Below are 26,042 nucleotides of genomic sequence, written 5' to 3' on the forward strand. Positions count from 1 at the left end.
ATGTGCCAGCTCTCTTGCGGGGTATGATTTATTGGGATGCTCCCGGGTATCCTCCCTGACTGGAGTACTGTGTGGTGCAGGTGAATAGTGATTGTGCCCCCGGGGTGACTCCTTGGCTGGAGTAGGCGTGAATGCCTGGTGGTTGGATAAGCTCCTAGAATTCCTGTTTGGAGCACTTGCGGAATCTTGGAATGGGCCGTTTGTGGCTCCATCATTGGTGATGGGCAGCAGCTCGTGCCCTTCCCTTTGCTCAAAGGGGTCCCCCTCCCCCCCTGGAAAAGACCCAGGAGTCTCAGCTGGAAGGTCCCGCCTAGGGCGGAGTTTGTCAATGTGCCGACGCAGGACACGACCGTTGTCCAGGGAGACCTCGTAGGACAGAGGACCTGTGACCCTGGAAATAGAAGCGGGGACCCATGTATGACCAGGCCCGTAATTACGAGTCCAGACCGGGGCACCCACAAGTAGTTGTCTAGGTGCCCTAGGGTGTGAGGTAGATAAAGGCAGTCTGTCCGGATGCAAACGGTCAAGCTTCGTAGTCAGTTTGCGCTCCCAGCGAAGTTCAGCTGGGCTTCTTCCTGTAGAAGTGGACGGTGTGGTGTGATAAGAAAGGAGAAAGTCAGCCAACCTGTGATGCCAGTCCCCATAGGTGAGTTTCTTCAAGGCGTCCTTGGTGATGCGAACCATGCGTTCAGCCATACCGTTGGTGGACGGGTGGAAGAGGTGCAGAAGTGGCATGACGAATCATGTTAGCCTGCAAGAAAGCTTGGAATTCGGAGGAAGTAAATTGAGGGCCGTTGTCAGACACAATGACATCTGGGAGCCGTGTGCAGCAAAAATCCCCCTCAGTACCTGAATAGTCTTTGCAGTGGTGGTGGATGAGACAGGTACAACCTCAAGCCATTTTGAATGGCTATCAACGAGGACCAAGAAGAATTGGCCCTGAAAGGGCCCAGCGTAGTCAATGTGCACCCTAGACCATGGGGACTGTGTTTCCTCCCATCTATGCACAGGAGCTTGGGGCATCTCTGGGCGAGAGCGTTGGCACAGGTGGCATGCATGCACCTTAGCCTCAATGTCCTTGTCTATGCCAGGCCACCACAAGTGGCTGCGCGGAAGGGCCTTCATTCGAACAATGCCAGGATGACCCTCGTGGAGGGACCCTAAGACCCTAGTCCTCATTGAGGTGGGGATGACAACTCTGCTTCCCCAAAGCAGACAACCCTGAGAGGTGGACAACTCGTTCCTTTTAGACCAGAAACTCTGAAACTCAGGACTAGGACAGTGCTCAGGCCATCCAGACAAAACCCAAGAAAGGACACGTGAAAGTGTGTGATCTGTGCCTGTTTCAGCGGCTACATCCCTGGCATTCAGAGGGGACTCGGGCAAGGCTTGGATGGATAGAATGTTGACAGCTGGCGCAGGGTCAGCTTCTACTACTGGCAGGGGCAATCTACTGAGGCCATCAGCATGGCCCATTTCTTTCCCAGGTTTGTGAAGTAAGGAAAAATCATATGCAGACAAAAAAATAGACCACCTGAGCATTCTAGGTGAAATGATTTGGGGAGTTTGCTTACGTGTGGTAAACAGTCCCAGCAGAGGCTTATGGTCAGTGAAGACCGTGAAATGCCTGCTATATAAAAAATCATGGAATTTTTTAATTCCAGCAACAACAGCTAGAGCCTCCCTGTCTATCTGAGCGTAGTTGCGCTCAGCAGAAGACAATGTTCTGGAGTAATATGCAACAGGAACCTGAGTTCCATCAGACCTGAGGTGGCTCAGGACAGCTCCAACCCCGTAAGGGGAAGCATCACAAGCGATGCACACAGGAAGGGACTCATTGAAGTGTGCAAGTACACTGTTAGAAGTGAGCAAGGCCTTGACCTCATGGAAACTAGCCTCATGTGTTTGTGACCACTGCCACACTGCTTCTTTATCTAATAGCCTGTGAAGAGGCTCAGCTACACTAGCTTTATGTGGAAGAAAAGAATTGTAAAAATTCAGGAGGCCCAGAAAGGCCTGAAGTTCGGCCTTAGACTTTGGCCTAGGTGCTTCTAAGATGGCAGTTAGTTTGGATTCAGCAGGGTGAATCCCAGCAGCATCAATTTTGAACCCCAGAAAATTCAGTAGAAGGCACCCCAATTTTGCATTTGTCTTTTTTGAGCTTGAGGCCTGTTTTCCTGAACCTTAACAGAACAGCCCTTAGCCTTTCAGCTAGAATGTGTGTGGAGTCTCCTGCAATTAAGACATCATCAAAGTAGGGGCAAACCCCCGGTATGCCCCGTAGTGTGTTTTCCATTACGCTTTGGAAAATCCCAGGAGCGACATTCACTCCAAACTGTAGCCTTTTTACCTTAAAGGCTCCCCTGTGGGTCACAATAGTCTGAGCTATAGCAGCATCATCATCAACAGGCAGCTGTTGATACGCTTGAGCTAGGTCAAGCTTTGCAAAAACGCGCCCCCCCTTGAGGGAGGCCAGGATATGACTGACCACAGGAACAGGATAGGCATGTTGCTGCAATGCCTTATTAGAGTGCATTTGTAATCAGCACAAATGCGAATGTCCCCATTTGCCTTTAGAGGCGTGACAATGGGGGTCTCCCAAGGACTGGAATCAACAGGTTCTAGAATTCCCTGTTGGATCAGTTTGTCCAACTCAGTGTCAATTTTACTCTTTAAAGCAAAAGGGACCCTTCTTGCTTTAATTCTAATGGGAGTGACAGTGGGGTCTAGTTTTAAGGACACAGGGGGTCCTTTGAATGTGCCCAGCTGGGGGCTGAAAACATCTGCAAATTCTTTGCAGACTTCCTGCAGGTCGAGTGTTTGTAAGCTGTTGAGCCCCGTGACGTGTATCCCCAAGGCCTCAAACCAATCGAGTCCTATGAGACTCGTTCGTTCACCCCCTACTACTAAGAGGTCTAGTGGACCTTCAAAATTCTTATACTGTACGTTAAGGGTGGCCTCCCCCTTAACACACACTCTCGAATTCTGAAAGTCTGTTAGCACAATGTCAGAAGGCCTTAACTTGGCCTGAGTTCCACTGCCGGAACAAATCTTCCTAAATGTATGTAAGGAGATGATTGAAAGTGCAGACCCCGTGTCTAGTTCCATAGTTACTGGAACCCCTTGTAGCTTCACCTTAAGTGACAGCTTTTCCTTAATGGGCTTGTGTGTGCCTGTCCTAAAGATGCTCCTTCGCGAAGCGCAAAACCCCACCCTATTCTGGCTGGGGACCCTGGTACCTTTCAGGCGCAATTCTTCCTGAGGTTGTACCTTTCCTCGGCCCAGACACACAGCTGCAATATGTCCTTGTTTTCCGCACGCCCGGCAGATAGCGGAGCGGAACTTGCAGTCGGTTGTCCTGTGGCGACCTCCACAACCGATGCACTTGAGGGGAGCTGAAGAGCTTCCTTTCTGGTTCCTTTCCTTTGTGGGGTGGAGACGGTCGACTTCCTCGTCTGGATCCTCCTCGGAGTTCCCTTGGACTTCTTCTTGGTGCATGGATGCAACATCTGGACTGTTCCTGATCGGCCGCATGTTCTTGATGGCGCCGCCTGCTGCTTCTTCTGCGGTGACCTCTCTCAAGGCATCTTGGAAGGACAAGTCCTCTTTGGCGAAAAGCCTCTGTTGTAGTTCTCGATGCCTTAGCCCGCACACGAATCGGTCCCTCAGTCGTTCTTCGAGGTCCTTGAACTCGCAGTGCTTAGCGGCCTTTCTCAATGCGGCGATGTACTCTTTGGCCGATTCTCCGGATCCCTCTGCTCGAAGGTGTGGCGCCATGCGATGACGGACATCTTAGGCTGGAAGTGTTCCTTCAGTAGCTTTTTTAGATCTGCGTAGCTGACAGACTGCAATGGGACAGGTGCTACAAGGTTCTCCGCGATTTCGAAGGTGTCTTGACCGTAGACACACAGCAGGGTGGCAGCCTTCAAGCTATCTTCCCTCACTTGGTTCGCCTTGAGGTAGTTTTCCACCCTGGCTACGTAGGACTCCCACCTCTCTGGATGTGAGACGTCGAACTCCGAAAGCCTTCCAATTTTTGCCATCTTCAGGAGACGGGTCTATCAGCCAGCCTACCCCCGAATGCACGCTGGATTGGCGGGTAGCTGCCGAGTCAACGCCGTTCCGCCGCTCAGGACTCACTTGGGTAAGCTTACACCCTTTCCTTTTCAGTCGATGTAAGGCATCCTACCCTCGTCGCCAGTGTTGAGTCCCTCACGAAATGGCAAGACACGAGAAGCAGTTGTAGTTCTCAGATTTGCTTTATTCTTCATTTAGCTTACAGATCGAATGCTCTGGCAACGCCCAAAACTCCCGGCCTCTTATATAGGCCTTTCCCGGGTCAATGTGTTACTTTTCGCGTGCCAGCACCCGCGCATGCGCACAGGCGCTGGCGACAGCCTGTCTGGTCCCGGGCAGCTTGCACCTGCCCGGGACCGCCTGCAAACGCCCCGAGCCCGTTTGCAAAGCTCGGGACATAACAGTTCTAGGTTGCTTCTCTCCTTGATGAGTTTCCATCCATTGTTTCGTGTCCATTCCAGCCTTCTGGTGTTTTGGAGAATAGCTTGACTCCCTCTTCTTTGTGGCAGCCCCTTAGATATTGGAATACTGCTATCATGTCACCCCTAGTCTGGTTTCCAACTTTTTCTGCACCAGGCATCGTGGAAGACAATTTTTCCACAGGCCAGAGAGATAGTTTTGGTTTCATTCTCTCGCTCGCCCGCCACTCACCTCCAGCTGTGTGGCTGGTTCCAGGAGTTGGGGACCCTTGGTCTCCGTTGCATGACCAGATTAATATTAATATTATAATGAAAAAAGTATTCCATTATGACATTTGGATATATTTAGCTTTTCTGTGTACTTTAGACTTTCCAGACAAAATACTAGTGCAGAGAGATCACACATATAACAGAAGTACGTATTTTGAAGGCTGTGGTTTTCCACTTAGAACGTGTGGTAATGAAAGCTGGCCCAGCAGAATTTAATTGTGGTCTTGGGGAAAATTCTTGAGAATACTTTGGATTGCAAGAAAAATAATTCAGTACTATGTGAAGTAAATATAGTCTTTTCACAGGAAACACCAATAACAAAGCTGAAGCTTAAATGTTTTGGGCACACAATACAGAGGCAAGAGTCACTGGTAAAGACTGATGTTTGAAAGGATCAAAGGCAATCAACAAGCAGACAGATGGTTAGGTACTATCACTGATGATCCAAGTTTGAGCTAATGAGAATTCAAAATATTAACAGACATTTACTACACATATTTATATGACTGTCCATCTTAATTAAATAACACTGACCAATGAACAAGTATAAAAACATACATATAAAAATAGTAGAAAAAGCAATAAAAGATGCCAAGTAAAAACATTTTTAAAATAAACACAATCGGCACAAGGTGAAAAATCAAACTGGGCTCCGGCGATATCCTGATAGTGAAGTCTGGCATTCATATGACATGACACTGAATAGGTCACAAAGAATTGGAAATGACTGAACAACCCCAGCAACATATTATTTATGTATCTTACAGTCCCGTCTAGCTCCTGTGCAAAAATAATTTTAGTTCACTGGAAAAGTGGCATACAATTACAAAGCTGTCAAGCATTTTTGTTACTGAAGTTCCAAGGTCATGCAGAGAATCAGCATACTTAATTTTTACTGATGGAATTGTTGGGAAAAGCACCAGCTGTGGTAAATAGGTTTAGCAAATCATTTACATTTTATCAATTACAATAATTTTATATCTCTCCTGTCTGTAACTAGTGTAAACTGAACAGTATTTTGATTTATCTTTATATACAGATTCTTTCTATCAGCAAGACAGTTAATAGTGTCATGCTAGACTGCAAGAACGCTATGCCTGGCAGGGTTGGCATATCATGTTCAACCCTGTATATTCATACTTTGAATAATAAATCAGAGACAATTTTCTCATTGGAAAAATCCTGGTCCCCATGTTTCCTCTTTAAATGTGCAGATATCAACATTCTGTATCTTGATGTTGTCCAGATGCTTGGGATTGGGTTGCTGGAGATGATGGAAACTGTCAAAGTTCTGCAAATCTGGAAAGGCCCAGCATAAGAAGGCTGATAGATAGTAAAAACAATGTTGTTTGCAATGGCTTATAAAGAGGACTCTGTTTTTTTTTTTCATCAAAAGTATCTTCATCATTGTCCCTTCCCAGCAACTTTCAAATCAAAACTTTATTTTGGTTATAGACCATATAATCCCAACAGCCTTCTCTTGTGGTGGAGTGTAAGTTGATAAATGAATATAATCTTTACTACTTATTTGCTTACAAAAGCATCCTAGCTTGCTGAATTTCTCTTTGTCTGTATAAATTGCAGAGCGGATCTTACGCTTTCACCTCCACATTTCTTTTAGATAGTCTTTAAGTATTACTTTTCCACCCCGCTTTTTCTATCGCACACCCCCGTAGACTATTCTGCAAAGAGGCAAATTACACATTACAGATGTCACAGGTGTGCAGCATAGAAAAGCTTTATCATGGTAAAATGCTCCTTATAGTTAGGGAAATTTTAGAGCAGGAGTGTGGCAGCTAAGATATATAGCAGTTTCTGAGATTTTTAACAAGCAGGCTTGTTGACTGGCTCTCAATTGCTATATTAGGTTTTTCTTTCTATCTATCTCCTTATTGGTTTTTTGTTTTGTTTTGGCAAAGAAAAATATATCCCTTTTTAAAAAGGGGTACTGTTGCTTTAACGCTTGTTGGGAATTTGTTACCCTTAGCATAAGTATGAAAATTAGAATATTATTCTTTCACATTTTTTCATTGCATATTTTTGAGTCACTTTTTCAAAATGATATTCACATTAATATAAACATTATATATTTTTATTTACTGTAATATGTAATAGCTTGCTTTAAAAAAAAATTAACTTAGTTGTGCCAGTGCTTGTCTCAGTGACTCTCCTTATGTATTCAACTACAGCTACATTCTTAGTTTATAATGGTTGAATTGTAATCAAACATTGAGGGCACTAGATTGGATTGGGGAAAGATTATGCAATCTAAAATCGGATACATATATTATTTATTCTTGCAGTTTCTAACATTCTTGCCTCTACATAACAGCCTCTCTGTTTTTCTTTTTCCCATTGTTTCACTAGCCCCCTGTTCTGTTTGTTAATTTTAAAAGTATTTATGCTATATTACCCTGATTTAACTTCCTTGTATCTTTATGCTCATTCTCCAGCTCATTCTCCAGCTCTACAGTTTTTTGATTCTAATCTCTTGGTTAGCATAAAGATTGCATCTATTGTCTCATACCTCCATCCATTTTCTTTGGCAGCCCCTTATCTTTGAAGCTCTTTGCCTTCAGTTATTTGTATAATTCAGTCTATTCTATCCTAAAAAAAAAAAAATCACATCTTTATTTACCAATTCAGATTTAAACTTAGAGCCAAACTTTGCATTTAAACTGCTGTTTTTTGCAAAAAGAAATCGCACATGCCTGTAATAATTATAAGCGCAGCCATTTGATGAGAGAATTTAACCCTTTCCACTGTGTTAATGTCCTGAGGAAAGTCTTTCTTTTGAAGCTTTTATGTACTGTGGGAAGGAAATCATCCATTGACATCAAGTTTTGTGGTATTTGCCATTGGAAAAAATTGTCTAAATGTAAAGATTCTTTGAATTCATCCTGGAAATGTGAGCAAGAGGGAAACTTTTTATTATGCTTGGTAGACATGTAAAAACTAAAAGAAATGGATTCAAATATATGCATTGATTCTGATTATTTTAAAGATTAATATGCAAGTGAAGCCAGAGCATTTCTTTTGGGGCTGATTGACAAAATGTTGGAAAAAACTCATAGAACTTTGTTTTATATATCATACAGCAATGAGACTTTTATATGAACAACAATGGAAAGATTTGGAAGAGTGGTTGTTGAATGTGATGGAGCTTGCTGAGATGGCAAAATTGACAGCTTTGATTAGAGAAAACACACTGATTAATATTAATGTCGATTGAAAACCCTTTTTTGACTTTTGAAAGAGAAATTGTAATACATCAGTTTGATGATTAGAAAAATAAATGATAGAAACAATGAGAATTATGTTGTAATACAGTAAGAGGTCAATTTGAATTTATGTTAATGATTGTAAAAGAAAATCAGAAACCATTTACCCCCCCCCCTCTACTTTTGGCTTTGTTTTTCATTTTTCTTCTTTTTCTAATCCTAAATGTTACTTTCTGTTTTTATCTTTTTTAAAAAAATAATAAATTAGAGTAAAGCTATTAAGTGGAAGAACCTGCCTTATCAATCCAAATTGAGAAAAAATCTGGGGTTAAAAAAAAAGAACAAATGCTTCCCTAATTGTGTTTTTTTCACTCTTCTTATAGCTGCCGAACCTTGGCCTCAGAATGCTGTGCTCTATCAGCCATTGAAAGGTGTGTGTTTTAGTTTCTCAATTAGCTGAATTTTCTTCATTAAATATGCATCCCTATAATTAAGTGAACCCTGATGGGGGTGAAGGGTAGGAGAGGCCTTGTTGAAAAGGGAATCCTTTATGATGCTTATCTGGTCAGAGGATTGTACTAAACTTGTATTTACCAATATAAACCTGGTATTCATGGCCTATAGGTCCTTGGTTTATTATTGACTCATTATATTGGCTGCTCTAGGCAGTGTAAAATGATGTGGTTTGCAGGCCCAGTTGGCAGATTTACTGCACCAATAGCTGAGGCAGCAGATTTTTGAAGTCTTGTGGTAAAGTGGGCTCTCGATAAAAAAGGAACTGTTAAAATGTATAGGCTAGGATGGTTCAGTCTCCCTTTAGCAGCTCTTCATATATCATCAGATCACATTATGGCCCCCATTTGGGGCTCAGCAGCCTGCTACAGTTGTCAGAAGACTGCAAAGTAATGAAGACTAATAGGTAGCAGCCCTAGTCTTCTAAGCATGGAATTTTTATTGCTGTGTACTTGTCATCTTTCTTTTGTGTGACAGACCTAGACACAGTCTGCAATATTAACTGCAAGCTGGGGTTTTTTATAGGTTTATGAATGCTTTTACTTTTTAGCAAGAAGAATTATGAAGTTGTGGGTTTTATTTCTATTAGGAAATGAGTGATTTTTATTATTATTATTTTGCTTGCAACAAAGAAAACAAAACAAAAAAAACCTTAGGACATATCTTTTGTTAGGATTCTTTAACTGTTGGGGCAAGAGGACAAATTATAGGACACATCAGGAGAAATGTTTATGGGACTTCTGGCCGCAGGTTTTGTAAAGTGGCATTAATGTAATGGGGCGTGTGATTTGTGTTAAAATAGTTTGTCTCTCTGTGTTTGTACATCATTTATTTTTGCGCTCATAATGATGTGCAATTATCGGTAGAGGAAAGAACCATTATTTTAAATAATTATACTGCATTTTATTTTATAGAGGAACAGATTTTGCTTTCTGATAATGCTGCCTGTCTTGCTGTTCAGGTAACTATAATTCTTTTCTTATTTTGTGGTTGCTAATATTTCGTGGAAGAATTGCCCCCTCCCCTCCAACAGCTTTATTAACCCATGCTTTGGTGATATATATTAAATTTTGCACCTTCTTGTTGTTCTGTCATTCCTGTTTGATAGACACTAGTATTTCTGTTCCAAACATTGGAACATTGGCTCTGGTATGTTATTTTCTAGTAAGGTAATAGAAATATAAAACATTTTTTTCAAGATTATTTCTACTCCCTAGTCTTGTCAATTCAAATTTTAATAATGCACAATAATATATATTGGTTTTAGAGCAGATGCGAGATGCAAGATAGTCCATACAATATTATGCCTGATGTATTGCAGGTTATAGCTTCCATCCATTAGAATGTGAGAAGAGAAGGCCTGGCACCCTTTAAAAAAGATTCAGAAGAAGTGTTTTCAACTTCATGCTAGGGCAGCTCCTATCTCCTGTTCATCAAAGCATAAACAACTTTCTGTCTAAGCCTGAGAAAGGATATTTTTGGTTTAAAAGGTGCATTAAAGGATGTGTTGCTTTAATTATTTGATTCAGTTGATTTATCAAACCATGGTATCCTTCTTTAGATTTACACTGTACCTTGAAAAAAAGTCATGCATACATCATAAATATACTCATGCAAGGCATGAGACACTTTTTTTTGAAATAATTTTAGAATGATTTTACCTCTAAAGCAGAGTTGGACTCTGATCCAAATTTGCTTCCATAACTGCCTATGTCAAATGTAATCAGATGCCAAACCAGAAGCCTTCCTACTGGCTTTGTTAATGATTAGAAGATCTGTCTTATCTTGACACTGATATAGAATCATCTAGTCCAGGGGTCTGCAACCTTGACAACTTTAAGACTTGTGGACTTCAGCTCCCAGAATTCTGGGAGCTGAAGTCCACAAGTCTTAAAGTTGTCAAGGTTGCAGATCCCTGATCTAGTTTAATAGTTATTGTTAGCTTTATTTTCTATGAATTTTAAAGCTGTTGACATTGGTGGGCATTACTTTGTTTTGTAACAACTTTCAGAGAATTGCTATATGTAGAAGTATGTATGTAGAACTTTTAACCCCCTGAATCTTTCACCATACAGATTTATTGGATGATCTTAGAGTAACAGAAGAAAAATCTCCTCTTTTTTAACCCTTCTTTTGAGGTAGATTCTAATCACAGTACTCAGATGGTACCAAATTTGGCTGCCATCGTTTATTTTAAATCTGGTCTTAAATGGAAATTTAAATAAAAGAATTTGGGCTTCTTTTTATCCTCTGTATCACACCTGTGTTGCACCTGTAGTTTAGTATTTTAAGAAGAGAGAAACAGTTCCAATAAATGTTTTATATATTATGCATACTTTTCTACATTTCTATCATGTTTTTATTTTTCTATTTATGTTTAAAATATAACAAACAAAAAGCTACACATATAATTCTTTTATATAGAGTACTATTTCTCTTTTATCATTTTCATTGCTCTTTCTCTGTCCTTTTCTATACCCTATTTGTGATGTTGTAACAACAATTGTACATACTATGTTATATGCAAATATAACAATGTTTTCAGAAGAGCATTTTTGCAATTCAGTTTTGCGTTCCTTTCTTAAACCTCTTAATCATGTTTACCTTTGTCATTGCAGCTGCATTCTGAGTAGGTTCTTTACCACCACAACATCTATTGTTTGGTCAGTCTTCATATATAGGAAGTTGGGATTTTTTTTTCTCAATGTGCAATACTTTGCATTTATATTAAGGTAATGGACGTTACATTAATTGAGAAATTCAAAATCATACTAATTAAAGTAAGTAAACTGTCTTTTACCTTTTAAGGCAGAGATATCAAATTGCCGGCCCATGGGCTGGATGCATCACATAGAAGCCGCGCCCACCCCATCGCAATGGCAAAACTGTTCCGGAACGTCACGCGATGTCACATGATGTCGCAAGTTTGACATGTCTGTTTTAAGGAGTACCAATAATGCCAATATTGCATTATTTACAACAGTGGTTCTCAACCTTTCTAATGCCGCGACCCCATAATACAGTTCCCCATGTTGTGGTGACCCCCAACCACTTATACATCACCGGGTGCCAGGGGCATGGCCAAAGAAAAGGCGAGAAAAATGGTGGACAGCCTTGTTTGGCGACCCCCGTGAAATGGTTGTTCGACCCCAAATGGGGTCCCGACCCACAGGTTGAGAACCACTGATTTACAAGAATATGTGAAGTCATGCATCAAAAGCAAATTGCCTGTTCCAAGGACTATAGAATAAAGAATAAAGAATTCTAAGGACTATAGAATAAAGAATTCAAAGAAAATGATTATGGATGTCATTTTCTTGTGAATAAATGAAGTATGCTTAATTAAAATACAGGTAGTCTTCATAGACAGTGTTTGGGATCAGCAACTCCATTCTTAAGTGACACAGTTGAAAGTAAAAAAATCATGTGACTGGCTGTCTTACAAAGTCAATTAGTCAGTTCTGGCTGCACTTGTTAAATGAATCACTGTGGGTCGTTGAGCACAATGTCACATGATAGCAACTTGTGACTTCCTGCTGGCTTCCCCATTGACCTTGCTTGCTGGAAGCTGGCTTGAAGGTCACACTGTGGGAATATGATGGTGATCACCGTGGGACACGGCAACAAGTTTGGTCTGGTGGTTAAAACACAAGTATAAAAATCAGGAGATTGTGAGTTCTAGTCCTGCCTTAGATATGAAAGCTAACTGGGTGCCTTTGGGCCAGTCATTCTCTGTCAGCCCAATTCACCTCACAGGGTTGTTGGAAAGATTTTGTGAGGAAGGTGTATTGGGTATGCTGCCTTATTTGTAAAAAAAATAATAAAGGGATAAAATAAATCATTAAAAATGCTTGCTGGTTGCTAACTGTCTAAATTGAAATCACATAACTGCAGTGGCTGCAACATTGAGACTGGTTGTTCAGCACCATTGTAACTTTGCATAGTCATTGAACAAATGGTCAGCAAGTGAAGACTATCTGTATAGCAGTTAGGACTATAGGGAAGTCATATTTAGAAAAATGGAGAATTAGAGAATTAGAAACCTATAGATCTTGAATCCTCAGGGGTAGGCAGCCTTGGCTCTTTTATGACTCATGGACTTCAACTCCCAGAATTCCTGAGCCAGCCAGGTGAGAGTTTAGGATTGCTTTTAAATAATCTTTAGCATGTTAAATCCCTTTTCCTATTTAGAACAGAAAACACTGTAGGATTAAATCATACTGAAAAGTACTATGCATAAGTATTTTTCAGGATATGTACAAAGTTGACAGGAACAAATTGGATTTTGAAACAGATTTATTAGAAAGTCCAAGAAAAACCAACCTTAGGTCTTCAAAGTTGTGCAGAATCATTATACAAGAGTTTAGGATGCAGTCCTATGCCATGTACTGGGAATAAATTTAATTTAATTCCAGTGGGATTTACCATTGAATAAATATGGGTAGGCTTACATTAAAAAAATAATTGAAACTTTCGTGGAATAATATTCCATGATAGAAAAAAATATTTTCAAGTTATCATTTTATTCTGGCTTTTGAATATTTGCATTTGCTACATTAATAAAGGATGAAATATGTTTAAGAAGCCAAATGAAAACTGAAAAGTCCAAAAGATATAAAAGATACATTTATAACTGTAGCACTCTAATCCTATTCAGAAGCTAGTTTGGATACAGTGGGGCTCATTTTGTCTACAAGATTGTAACAAATAGCACCGTAAATAATATATACAGCACGGATTTAAATAATTCTTGCAATCCATGATGTTGCCCCATCATTAGAAATGATGTTCTTTCTGCATCTGAAGAAAATGTTAAGTAATGAACAATAATAATTCAGTTTTGTATCTTGATAGTCCCACATTTCTGAGAGACTATCCCTGGAAATTCCTAACTTTGGGGGATAACTTCTCAGTGGATAGGAGGAAAGTGATTAATGGGGATATGCCAGAGCAGGTGAGAAGAAGTAGTTCCTGTAGTAGAAATGAGCCTGTGTGTATTTTGTTATAGAATGCTTTTTAAAAAATCCTTGATAAAGAAATGATAGTACTAATATATTTGAAATGATATTCTTGCATTTCTATCAAGAAACCTTTAATCATCATAATCATAAATAGTTAAAATCAAAGTTCCTTTCAGAGGAGAATTTTGTGTATTTCAGTTCTGTTTTACACATGTCACTTAAATGATAAATTAACCATAATATATTAAAATCTTCTTTTTTCAATATTCTTTGTGTGACAGCAGATAGTGGCCATGACTATAAATATGACTTCAAAAGATATCTGATTTTAAACTTTATGGAACAATTTTCTTTGATGTAAGGTGATGTTATCAGTTCAGAATAATCTGTAATAAGGAATATAAAAGTTATGCCAACTTGTACGGTTTCTAGTTATTATTAAATAGTACTTAATAATATTTATGTTGTCTTATGATTATGAATTTCTTGTTTTTTGTAGTTTTCATAATGATTCTGCGCTTTACAACGATTTTGTTTGTATAGTACACCATTTTGTTTATATGGTTGAAACCATTTAATTATTTAAAGATAGTTTAGCAACAGTAATTGGTTAAAAAATATGGCCGACAGGTTTCTGATTGAGATAGATAACAGGAAACTTCTTCTTGAAACCTGGGGAGACTTTCACCAGTTAACTGTTTACTTCCAAGCTCAAGATGATGGTTTAAACCAGTGGTTCTCAACCTGTGGGTCGGGACCCCATTTGGGGTCGAACGACCATTTCACGGGGGTCGCCAAACAACGCAGTCCGCCATTTTTTCCCCTTTTCCTTAGCTGTGCTACTCCCTTTTATTCTATTGGCTTTTGAAAGCCAATAGAATAGACTCTCTTGAATAGAGTCTAATTCTATTGGCTTTCAAAAGCCAATAGGAATTGTCCAGGCTGTCTCTGCCCTGCTGAGCCCGCCAAAAGTCCCATTCTGCAAACGGTGCTGCACCAGTTGAGTAGTCCTCGACTTACGACCGATTGAGTAGTCCTTGACTTACGACCGGTTGGGGGTCACGGCATTAAAAAGGTTGAGAACCACTGGTTTAAACATTTACAGCCTTTTGTGGCTTGAAATTCTCAGGTACATCGAACACCTGCACCTACAGAATGTCAGCATCTACTGAGTCCCACCATCATTGGGATCCATCATAACATGGGAAGCTAGAATTGAGAGAACTTTTTTTTTTTGCCCCCTAAATCTGGAATACATTGCACTTCAAATATTGCCTGGTAACTACTTACAAATCTTTTATGCTAATTGTTCTCATAGGCATTTAAAGTTACCATCTTCTATGCCCTGGATTATTTCTGTTTCAATTTCTATATTATATTGTTTTACAATTATATTGTAAGCCATTGTGGTTTAAGATGGTTAAATCAGCACTGATCATTACCAATTTGAAAGACTGCATGAATTAATGAAATATCTATAGAAATATGGTGAGTAATAGAAGAATCAGTATGGGTTCTTTACTCCAACAAATCTAGAGAATGACATAATGGCCAACAGATTGGAAAAGTTGACTCTATATACCAGTGCCAAACAGGTATGGAAGTTGTTATATAATAGTCTTAATTTCACACATTTATTGGCAAAATATTGCTTAAGATCATCCATTGCAGAGCCTTATATGGAAAGGGAAATGCTGCTGTTCAAGCTGGCTTTGAGAAAAGGCTAAGAAACAAGAGACATTATTACTGGTACATGCTGGATAATTGAGAAAATGAAAGAATATCAAAAGTAAATTATCATGTACAGTACTTGATTTATGATAGATAAATTTTCATTGTATCGACTATATTAGTCTGTGGAATGACCTTAGGAAAATGGAAATCCCAAAACATCTCATTGTCCTTATGTAAAATATACATAGGAAAGGAAGCTACAAGTCTAGGTAGAACTTGGTTAAAAAACTGACTTCAGATGAGCAAACCATTAAGACAAGATTATATGCTCTCCTTCATTTATTCAAATGATATGCTGAATATATATTGAAGGAAGCTGGATTAAAAAAAGATTAGTGTGATTTTAAAACTGGAGGAAGAAAACTAAACTGATGACACCATTCTGATAGCTGAAAGTGCAAAAGATCTGTAAGCTCTAGTAGTGAAAGTCAAAGAGCACAATGAAAAAAACATTCTATAATTCAATGTAGAAAAGACCAAACTAATACCAGCTGCAGCATAAACCTTAGAATTAATAGGATTTTGAAATGGTGGATAGCTTCTGTGTTTTAGAATTGACTATCAACACTAAAGGAACTGGCAGTCAAGAAATAAATTGCAGATTAGTATTTGGCAGACGATCAATGAAATCCTTGGGAAAAAATGTTTAGATGTTGCGATGTATCTAGACCAACAAAGTTTAAAATTGTGTAGGCAATGAGTTTGTTTTTTTGATACCGTATAGAAGCAAAATCTGGGTTTTATAGAAGCAGGATATAGAAGCTTTATAGAAGTACCAGTGCTTTTGAACTTTGATTATTGGAGAAAACTCACAAATACCACAGATGCCCAAAAAGGCAAACAAATGGATCAGAAAACAAATGAGAGCTCTCACCCAACACACAAACAATATTCAAATTATCATTGACATTATTCTATAGTGCTAGGAAACGCAGAGGGAATGGAAAAAAAGCAGCAAAATGGGTGGATTTGATTGCAGAGGTATAATTGTGCTGAACGGCCATTTGGGAGACCTGAAGGGCCAGATTGGGACTGATGGAGAAGGCCTATGTATGCGGTTGCTAAGAACTGATGCTGACCTGATAGCATGCAATCAAAAAATTATTTAGAGTTCTTGCCAGCAATGGTTCTTTCTTTTTGTATTGTAACTTCAGAGCACTGATAGTAATCTTTCCTTCATTAAGGCTGAAGCTGAATAAGATATTCTGTTATTGCATATTGTGCTTTAGAACATTTACAACATTAGCCTGGGAAATATGTACTATCTATGATATAGGTGCCTTCTGTTAACCTATAGTAACTGTATGCTCCATTTACTTCCTTCTTTTTATATCACAAAAATGAACATTTCAATCCATCCTGTATTTTTTTTGCAACTATTGGCTTTCTGTCAAAAACAAATATACTGTGGGTAGGCTCCATATAGTAAAAATCACATTACCAAAGTATATGTATTATTTCTTTAATTGTCTAAGTAGATTAAAGCAGCATTTTTCACTCTGATAATCAGTTGCAACCCTTTATGTGCTTACCTGAAAGCTTTCTTTCAGTTAGAACTATATGAGATTGCAGTGTTAATGGTTTTGAAGATACAGTAAGTAAGTTGAGTTGAACTTGCAAATTATTTCTCCTTTATTTCCTTCTGTGCCTCTCTCCCCCCCCCCCCCAATCATTCAGAGAATATCCAGCTCTCTAGAGCAGATTTATGGTTATATAGAGGTGCAGGTGGAGAGAAAATCTTTTCTGCCATATATTACTGGTTGGCAGAAAGACAATATTGGATATAATTGAACCTTTTTAGATAGCTTGAAGGAGAGAGTTCTGAAAATTCATACTGACATTTTAGGCCTTATCCTTACTTTTTGTATGTTCTTCTGTAAATCAACAGTGTGCCTCCTTTCTCCTGAGCTTCTGTGAGACACAGAAGTAAATTATAATTTAATAAGTTGACTCTTGAATAATAGTTTTTCCTCTGAAAGAATAAGCATTTTGAAATTTTTACAACTAATATAAAAGTTATAACATAAATTATCTGAGCATTGTGCAGTTTTTCAAAATGTATTTTTTAACTTTATATTGGAGGACATTAAATGTTTATGTCATTTGATTTTGGTTCAGTATAGTCTTTTTTTTTACAAGTATGTAGGCATATTACATGAATGGTGACATCTAATCTAATAATTAAATATGGTATAGGTTTCTAAGGTTGCCTTGAAGATGTCCTAAACAAAAGTTAGTTTAGAAGGTACATCAAATTGGAAGAAGGCATACTGATACAGAGTGTCTTTGGTCCCAGGGCTAGGAAATTACTTGCACACTTGCTACCAGGACCAATGTTTGTCTGGGAAGACTTCAAATGGCAAAATCTGAAAAATATGAGGCTAAGGGCGTAGTAGATTTTTGTTTTTCTGTTGTCTGGTGTTCCAAATTCATGGTTAGATGTGGACTTTGCTTGAGTCAGTGAAATAAAGTTTCTCAAGTGCTACCCAAAACTTTTGAAGAAAAAGTGGTTTCCTTTGAAAAAAATATTCTTAAACAACTTTAAGCATCATAGGTGATATTAGAATATGAACTTGGTGATATTAGAATATGAACAAAACTGATGGTAATTTGATTGCAATTGATAAATATTGGTAAAAAACAATTTTTGTTAGGATATCAGGACATTAAAAGAATAATTTTAGTGTGGTTCTTTCATGTTTAACAAATGGAACTAAGATACATCCAGATACTATTTTTAAGTGAAAAAAGCTCCTAAAAGCAAGCAAGCAAAATTTCTCTCCCCCTCCCTCCCCCTCTCTCTCTTTCTCTCTCTCTCTTAGAGAGAGAGAGAGAGAGAGAGAGAGAGAGAGAGAGAGAGAGAGAGAGAGAGAGAGAGAGAGAGAGAGATTGTGTTCCCATGAAAAGCTTTGGATGGACAAGTATGGTACAAGTCTGTGGCTTGAGAATGTTTGGGACAAATGGCTGGGTCCTCCTCTTTCAAGAAGAAATCTTCCTTTCTCATCTGGGACTTATTTAGAGTGCATATCACAAACAATATTTGGCATGGCCATGTTAAGGAAGAGGACATTTTAAAGAATCAAATATAGAGGTGATAGAAAAATAGGTGAATGATACATGGGAAAATATTTCTTTGGATATGGCTCGCCATTCATGTTTGAAGTGGGGCATCAGCAATGCCATGGATAGAACCGAAGATGATGCAATATATGAAGATGACAGAGCAGATGCCAGTGATGAAGATGAAGGTGAGGAAGATAGTGATGATGTATTATAAAGGGAGAATCTGAATATCTGAAGGTCTTTTTGCATAATAAGGTGAGGATGATGTAGATTTTTAAAGATTTTGATAATTTTTGTATGATTTTTCAGCAAATTCTGAAGGAGTTCATTTGTTTTCATATTTTCTGTAACAAAGTTTTCTAAAACAGATTCCATTTTAAATATGACAATTGGGTTGTTCTGGATGACATATTTTTCATGGTAGATATTTTGGTTGCAATTTTGAGAGTCAGTTTATCCTCATATATATGGTATGAAAAAAGATTTTTTGGGCAAAGATGTGTGCATTTTTAGATGTGGTTTTTAACAGAGAATTTACAAATTGCTGCAGAAATAAAATTGAAGAAACTTAAGGCAGGAGTAATGAGGCAGAAATCAACTACATTACATTCTCTCTGAATCTATTATATAATAGAAAATTGTCTTCTATTAGACCATCTTCCAGTGGTCTTCAGCTTTCAGGCAATGAATATCCAGAAAGAAGACTAACGGGAGTCAATGAGATGGTCAACATGAAGAGAAGTCTCTGTTTTCTGCTTTTTGAATATGCTCTGTAGATTCTTTCTTCACTCCACTTTTTATAAGATTGCTAATAATTTACCCTTCCTTTTGTTTGTGTTTTCCTGCCAAGAAATAAAGGGAAAAAAATTCCAAAAAGTGATCCTGATATTTTTCTTGTCAGGATATACTGATATAGGTTTCAAACACTTGAAATTTTAGGAATTGTTGTTTGGTATCTTTCATTTCCTATTTGGGCACTGGAATGGTAATTTTCTGTGATATTCTCATGATTGTAGAGATTATAAAGACATGTTGATTGCTTTATTATGAATCTGACTCAGATCACTATTCAGGCAGAAATTATTTTCTCCCTTCCCTTTAGAGAATTTTTTTTGTGTAGTACATGCATGGAGTTTGGTTACCAAGGATAAACATAATATAGAAACATAAACTCAATTGGAGTAAAACTTGAAAGAAACTGATGCATTGGAAGCTCATTAATTTCTTTATAGTGAAAAGAAGGATCATTTTTCTCTAAATCGTTTTTTTTAAAGGCTGCTGCAGACTATCTGATTTTCATTTTACTGACTTGTGTTTCTTTTAGTGCAAATTTATAATTTCAGTTTGTGATTTGAAACAGTAATTGTGTTGTAAACTGGATAGAGACTGAACAGTATAATGCAAGTCTGACAATCCATTCTTTAAGTAGAATAATAGCTGAAATTCTTCATGATTAGAAATACAGTATCAACATAATCGATTTAACAACATTACACTGTAGCTGAAAATAGACTGAAATCCCAAGCCAGGCATCTACCGTGTCTGAGTGAAACATCTTTCATATGGTTCTAAGATGAAATTACTCCTGAATGAATAGCATCTTCATTTATCTTCAAAGCCTCCTCTGTGGTACCAGTGAATGTACTCTTCACACATTCTACAGCAGGAATTACATTACAGCAGCATTCCAGGGTAGTATAAAACTGATTGTTCTGGAAAATGAACCTGGCTTTGCAATAAATTACATTTGCAGGTACAAAAGAACGTGTTACTTTGTTTAAAGTAGTCACAAATACAATTAAACTCTTAATTTATGTTAAACTACAAATGTGGCTATTATCATAACTGCATTAGGCATATACTCTATCATTCCAAGAATGATATTGAACCATTTTCATTTATAATTTTAGACAGACGTTGCAATTTACAGCATCTGCCACTGCTTGATAGGAAAAAAGGAATATTTTGTGCGTTAGTTCATGTATAATTTCCACTTTTTTTTCCAGTTGTCATTTTTTAATGAAAGAAAATGCAGATCCCCTTCAGTGTCTGTATATTGACATTCTCTACAGCCGTATTTTAAATATTAATCATTAAAATACTACTAGAACTGGCTTTGATTTATTTATAAGATTAATAATATGCAGTTCCAGAAAAGCCTTGGTATTACTCAAAATATCTGAGCTTGGACTCTCTCTTCGTACTTTATGGAAATCTCCCCTCTTCATGTTCCTTTGTGGGAATAGGTTTATGGAAATTTTGCTTGTCTGGAATGGGTATTCTATTGTGGTTGGAAGAACCTGAGAATCAAAGCAAAAGGTTTATTAGGGAGAAATGCTTTTGCCATTGCTGCCCACTGTTCCTCATTTTCAGGTATAGCCACAAAGCCTGTTTGACTGTTCTAGCTTTGATATGTTTTGGAAGTTAACCACTCTTGTCTGTTTACAGAGCTGACCTGTTTAGAGGCTCAGACACTTTAAGACTTGCTTTTTTAGGAGTGAGAAATTTCTAAGCAGAGATGTCTTCTAGGGCAGAGGCCCCCAACCTTTTGGGCACCAGGGACTGGTTCTGTGGAGAAAAGATTTTTCCGCGAACCAGAGGGGGCGTGGTTTCGTGTGCTGCCTATATCCAGCAGATGGGGCTTCACTTGTTTGCGTGGCCTGGTTGCTGGTATGCCACGGCCCGGTGCCGGTCCACAGACCGGGAGTTGGTTACCCATGTTCTAGGGGATCCTTACCCACAGTTTGAGCTCCTAAGCTTCTAGTCCATTAGGAGAGCCAGGATTTATTTTTCAGTCAGCTCAGGTCTGTATAATGCAAGGTACAGATATGGCAGATTTATGTGCTATAGACTGGGCACTTTTAATGTTTGATTAAAGTTAGCAGTAGGACAACAGAATGGCATCTTTTTAAAAATATGAAGTGGGCTACACTTTAATTTGCGGGCTAAGCTCCATGAAAAATCAATATTGTAGCAGATTTCATTGATTTATTTTAAAACTACAATAATTATTACTGCCAAAATAGAATTTAAGGGTTATTTTTTGGTGTGGTTTCTTTTTTTAGAGAGAGATTATCACAGTAAAGTACAAGAAAATGAATAAAGGAGATGCTGTATGTTTTAGATTGCTATTCTCTGTTCATTTTTAGTTGCATCTAGAGTGATGAATTTGTGATAAATGCAGTGTTAGAAGCTAGTACCTAGAAGTATAGTTCTTCTAGTTATCTGTTTGGGGAAATAATTATAAATAAAAGAATATATCTTGTGGCTTAGAATTACAAATATTAAAAAAATGTTTTCCCTTCATGTAATGTGAAAAATTTTAATTTACTCTTCTTTATTTTCAGGCTTTTTTACAAATGTGCAATCTGCCAGTCCAGGTGGTTTGTAGGGCAAATGCAGAATATATGTCCCCATCTGGTAAGTGTACCAATCATTTTCACTACACCTGTGCTTGGAAACTATGGCAACAGTATCTCATCTTGGAGATCGGTTGGAGTTACTGTATGCTGCACTATGCAGTAGCTTGTTTCTTGTTGTGCTACAGATTTTTTTTTTCTAGCAAGAAACAGAAATAATACCTTTTCATCATTAAACTGCATTAAAGGGCAGTGCTGTAAGGCTAAGGTAAACATATTGCTAACAGTTTTGTGTGTTTAAATGTGAACTGCCTCGGACATGATGGAAGTAGATGGAAGAGCCTGGTTTTAACATTAGATGAAAAGAGATGACCTGTCTTCTTTCTTACATTCTACCTTTGAGCAGCTTTTCCCTTTAATACCCTAACAAAGATTACTTTACAGAATTGAGCTCTCAGAAAGATTGAAGAGAGAGGGCCCAGATGGAGGTAACCAATCATTGTACATGTCCTCATGTGCCCCTTTCAGGTTTTACAAGCAGGTTCTCTTAAACATCCTCTTCTAATTTGGGGCAATTCTATATGCAAATATACAGGGTTGCTGCTGTGCTCTCTCATTTGATTCATTATGCACTAAAGTAGCATTTTTTGTTACTCATAGATTTGATTCTTATTATCTATTGAAGGGGCATGTTCAGAAAGGAGTTTCCCACACTTCCTACATCAGTGTTTCTCAACCTTGACAATTTTAAGGCATGTGGACTTCAACTCCCAGAATTCCACAGCCAGCATTGCTGGCTGTGGAATTCTGGGAGTTGAAGTCCACATGCCTTAAAATTGTCAAGGTTGAGAAACACTGTCCTACATGAAGAGTAAGACTACCATATCTGGCTTGCAAAATCCAGGCAACCGCTAAATGTCAGCAAAGAGATAATGAAGAATTTAACTCTTTGCTTCCATCTAGAGGTCACCCAGATCTTTGCAGAGGAAATGAGGTAGCATACCTGCATACTCACATGCAGACATACTTTCCTCATTACAGGAAACAAGATGTGTCTGGAGTGGGCACAGCTGGGCTTGTTAACAACAATGAAAGCTGTGCAGGCTAAAAGATGCTACAATTGAGTATTGTGGGACTGAATTCACTGAGACTTATTTTCCTAAATTTCATCGTCTGGGCATGTCCCCTTATGGCCTCGAACTATTGGGAATATGTACATTGCTTTCTATGAAGATAGCCTGCTAATTAGCCAATAATGTGGTAAGTTCTTATTCCCCATTAGCTGTGGTAAAAAGAAATATCTAAATAAAGCAAAATTCAATGTTAATGGGAATATTTTTTTTCCAGTTTTTGAGTTGGCAGGTTGAAAGCATTTCCTGCTGCCTACCGCAAAAGCCTTTTTATCATGCATTATCATATGCATGCTTTGCTATAAATTAGTGCTTGGATAAATGGAACTTCTGTGAACAACCGTGTAGCAGAAATTGTGGCCCTAATTCTACAAGGTTAAAATTTAGAACCATGAATGCATTTTCCTTTTTTTATGGGATTCCACATTTGAAGACAGCTTGCTTGGCACTGCTCTCTTTCTCTCCATCTGTTAATAAGAGGGCACTTAACGCACACCTTGTGAGAGCACTGATATGCTGACTCTTGCTGTAGGAACACCAAAAGCTCATTCTGTATATATAGTAGTTCCGTGGAAGCAAAAGCGTGATTGATAGGACCATGGAGAGGTCTGGAAGTTCAAAAGGCCCTGCATTCCTTTTGCAGTTTATGTCATTGTGCAGAGTGCCTTGCTTGCAATTCCCTTTTTGAACCAGTCTAACTGTCAGTGACCAAGATTTTTTGGTTTATTTTTTGATTTATTTCAGTAAAAATAAAAGCAAGAATATTCCAAATATTCTTTGGACAGTGTGTAACCTTCACAGTTATTTGTGTAGTCCTCCAATGAAGAGACTGATAAAATTTCTCAGCAAGAAGTTTTAGGATTATAGCCTTTCAGTGCAAACAAAGGGACATCAGGCCAACTAGTTCATTGCTTGTCAATTTCTGATGAGGTATCACTAAGGTATGAGCACAGAGTTAGCACAGATAATTAGCTTTATTAGAATTATAGTAGGGTGATAGTTATAGTTAGGTCAAATGTCATAAAAGAGTGTGCAAGCTTTTGAACTTTTCAGGACTTTTTATTGGGGTACAGTAAGAAGTAGGGAAAGGTAAAAATTAGGTTACTATAGGCACTTTAGTCTGAAGTTTTCAGTCCATCTCAAAATGAAAAATTTACATTTCATAGAAAAAATCAGTAATGGATATTAGATTATATCTACTGGTCTTGAATAAAAAGTGATAGTGACCTGACTTTCCCCCCTTTTTGAAAACAGCATGACTGCCTGTATCACCAGTACATATCCATGAATGCTGTTCATGAATATTATTTCTTTAAACTCTGTATCTTTTATATTCTACATCATTTCTGTGAAACTGATATAGTATTATATGTTAAAGCCCAGCAACCTTAGCATTTATTTTAGTATTTGGAACAAATATTGAGTGGCACTATTTTGTGACATTTGTTTCAACAATTTTTGATTAGTTATTAATGTACTGCGTTGAGGCTAGTTGATTTTAAAATTACATCTTTCTCCACCTCTGGAAGAAATATGGTCATTTTTTTGGTCAATTGATAGTGTAGATTCATACCAAAACAAAATACATATACTTGTGCATGTGTAGTAGCCTTTCTGTTAATAAATGGTGCTCAGGGTAGTTATATTTCCTCAAACAGGAAAATATTTTTGTACTTTGGGGGTTTTGGTTTACAAGAAAATGAGAAGTAACTGTGTAGAAACCTTTACAAACAAATGTGGCCTGATGTAAACTGTCCAACCCCAATAACTCTTCTGTGTGAATAAGAAGCACTTATATGCTATCCAGAATTCCCTGGATGCAGAAGGCTAGATTTTTAGGAAGAGCTGAGGTCTAAATGAGATCAACCAAGTCACATCACTGTATGAAAATGTTTTAATTACACATGTTTTTTTTATTGTTTCATTACTTTTTCCCTCCCCTAACAACTAATTGTATTAAACTGCTCTCTCTTTTACTATAATTTTGATGATGAGGAGGACAGTAGTATTTGGGTTTTACATTCAGGAGAGGATCAACTTCTTTTGCCTAGAACCAATACTATAATCCTATGTTTTCATACATCTTTCAAAACCAATACACAAACACAAAACTAAAATCTCAGTTTCAGTGGATCCCTGTTCTTACCGTTCTGGTTTAGAATGATAGGTTGGTGATGAATGTTGAAATATATTCTTCTTTTTACCCACAGGAAAAGTGCCCTTTATTCATGTAGGAAATCAAGTAGTTTCAGAACTTGGCCCCATTGTCCAGTTTGTAAAAGCCAAGGTAATGTGTATATATTTAAAAAAACGATATAATACCTATTCAGTAGTTTTAATTATTTGTTTATGAAATTATCCTGGTGATTTGATAAAATCATAGCTTTGAAAATAAAATAGCTTATTCTTTCAGAAAATACTGCATTAATAACCTTTAAATGTTATCCAGTTCAGTGGGTTACTTTTCTGCTGAGTGCTTATGTGTATAGAGATTTGTACATTTCTATCTATCATTATTGGGCTGAACTCTTTTTTTGTACAAACAACATTCTGTACAATATTCATCTTTCTTTCTATACATGTCAATATCATTTATTTATTCAGATAGTACACAACTATGTATTACCCAAGAATGTCAGAAAGAACAACTGCAGCTGCTTTGCCTCATCATGATGTCTTCTAGTTGTATTTAAGTTGCAGCTCCAAGATCTCCCCAGTTAGCAGATATGGGAGCCTTAAATTGAAACATGTTTAAATGATAATTACTGTAAAGTCTCCTTTGAATAGAGTTCAACTGGTGATGTAATGCACTTGCCCCTGTAATTTTCCTGGCAACAATACAGAAGGAACATATAATTGTCTTTTGGAATTTTTTTTCTATACTTCCCAATCTAACCTATAGGATTGGCATTTCTTGGTAATTTCCCACCAGGGACTAATACCAGATCCAATCCTAGCTATTCAGGATAAGAAACTGGTGTTATTGGACCATCTTCCGAAGATGAAATTTGTGTAATGTAGATTTCTGGCTGCATTGTAATTGCTGATGTTTAGGTCTTCATGTTGGCATGAGAAAGAAAGGAATTTTCTCTTTCTTCAGTTACTTGTATGCTCTGAAACTATCTTGGGAGTCTGATCAAGTTTCAAGAAAGTGAGGTAGCTTTTAATGAACTAACCTTAGTTATATATGTATGATTTTGCTTTTGGATAATTGGTACACCCATCACCACTTGGTTTCTTAAGCACTTTGATGTAAAAATTAAAAAATCAATAAAATTTCTTAAAAAAAAGTTTC

General features: G+C 37.8%; 1 protein-coding gene across 3 annotated transcripts in view; it reads left to right on the forward strand.

The window, feature by feature from the left end:
* MTX2 (metaxin 2) overlaps window positions 1–26,042 on the forward strand; it is a 43,177-nt gene that overhangs the window by 11,943 nt on the left and 5,192 nt on the right. For all 3 annotated transcript variants that reach the window (XM_039339339.1, XM_039339340.1, XM_039339338.1), the window contains 4 exons: window positions 8,371–8,418; window positions 9,415–9,461; window positions 21,606–21,678; window positions 24,958–25,034. In XM_039339339.1, coding sequence (XP_039195273.1) covers window positions 8,371–8,418; window positions 9,415–9,461; window positions 21,606–21,678; window positions 24,958–25,034 — 245 coding nt within the window. The remainder of the gene's footprint in view (window positions 1–8,370; window positions 8,419–9,414; window positions 9,462–21,605; window positions 21,679–24,957; window positions 25,035–26,042) is intronic.

Source organism: Crotalus tigris, unplaced genomic scaffold (assembly GCF_016545835.1).
Source record: "Crotalus tigris isolate CLP2741 ecotype Arizona unplaced genomic scaffold, ASM1654583v1 scf7180000017733.2605024, whole genome shotgun sequence".
Taxonomy (NCBI): domain Eukaryota; kingdom Metazoa; phylum Chordata; class Lepidosauria; order Squamata; family Viperidae; genus Crotalus; species Crotalus tigris.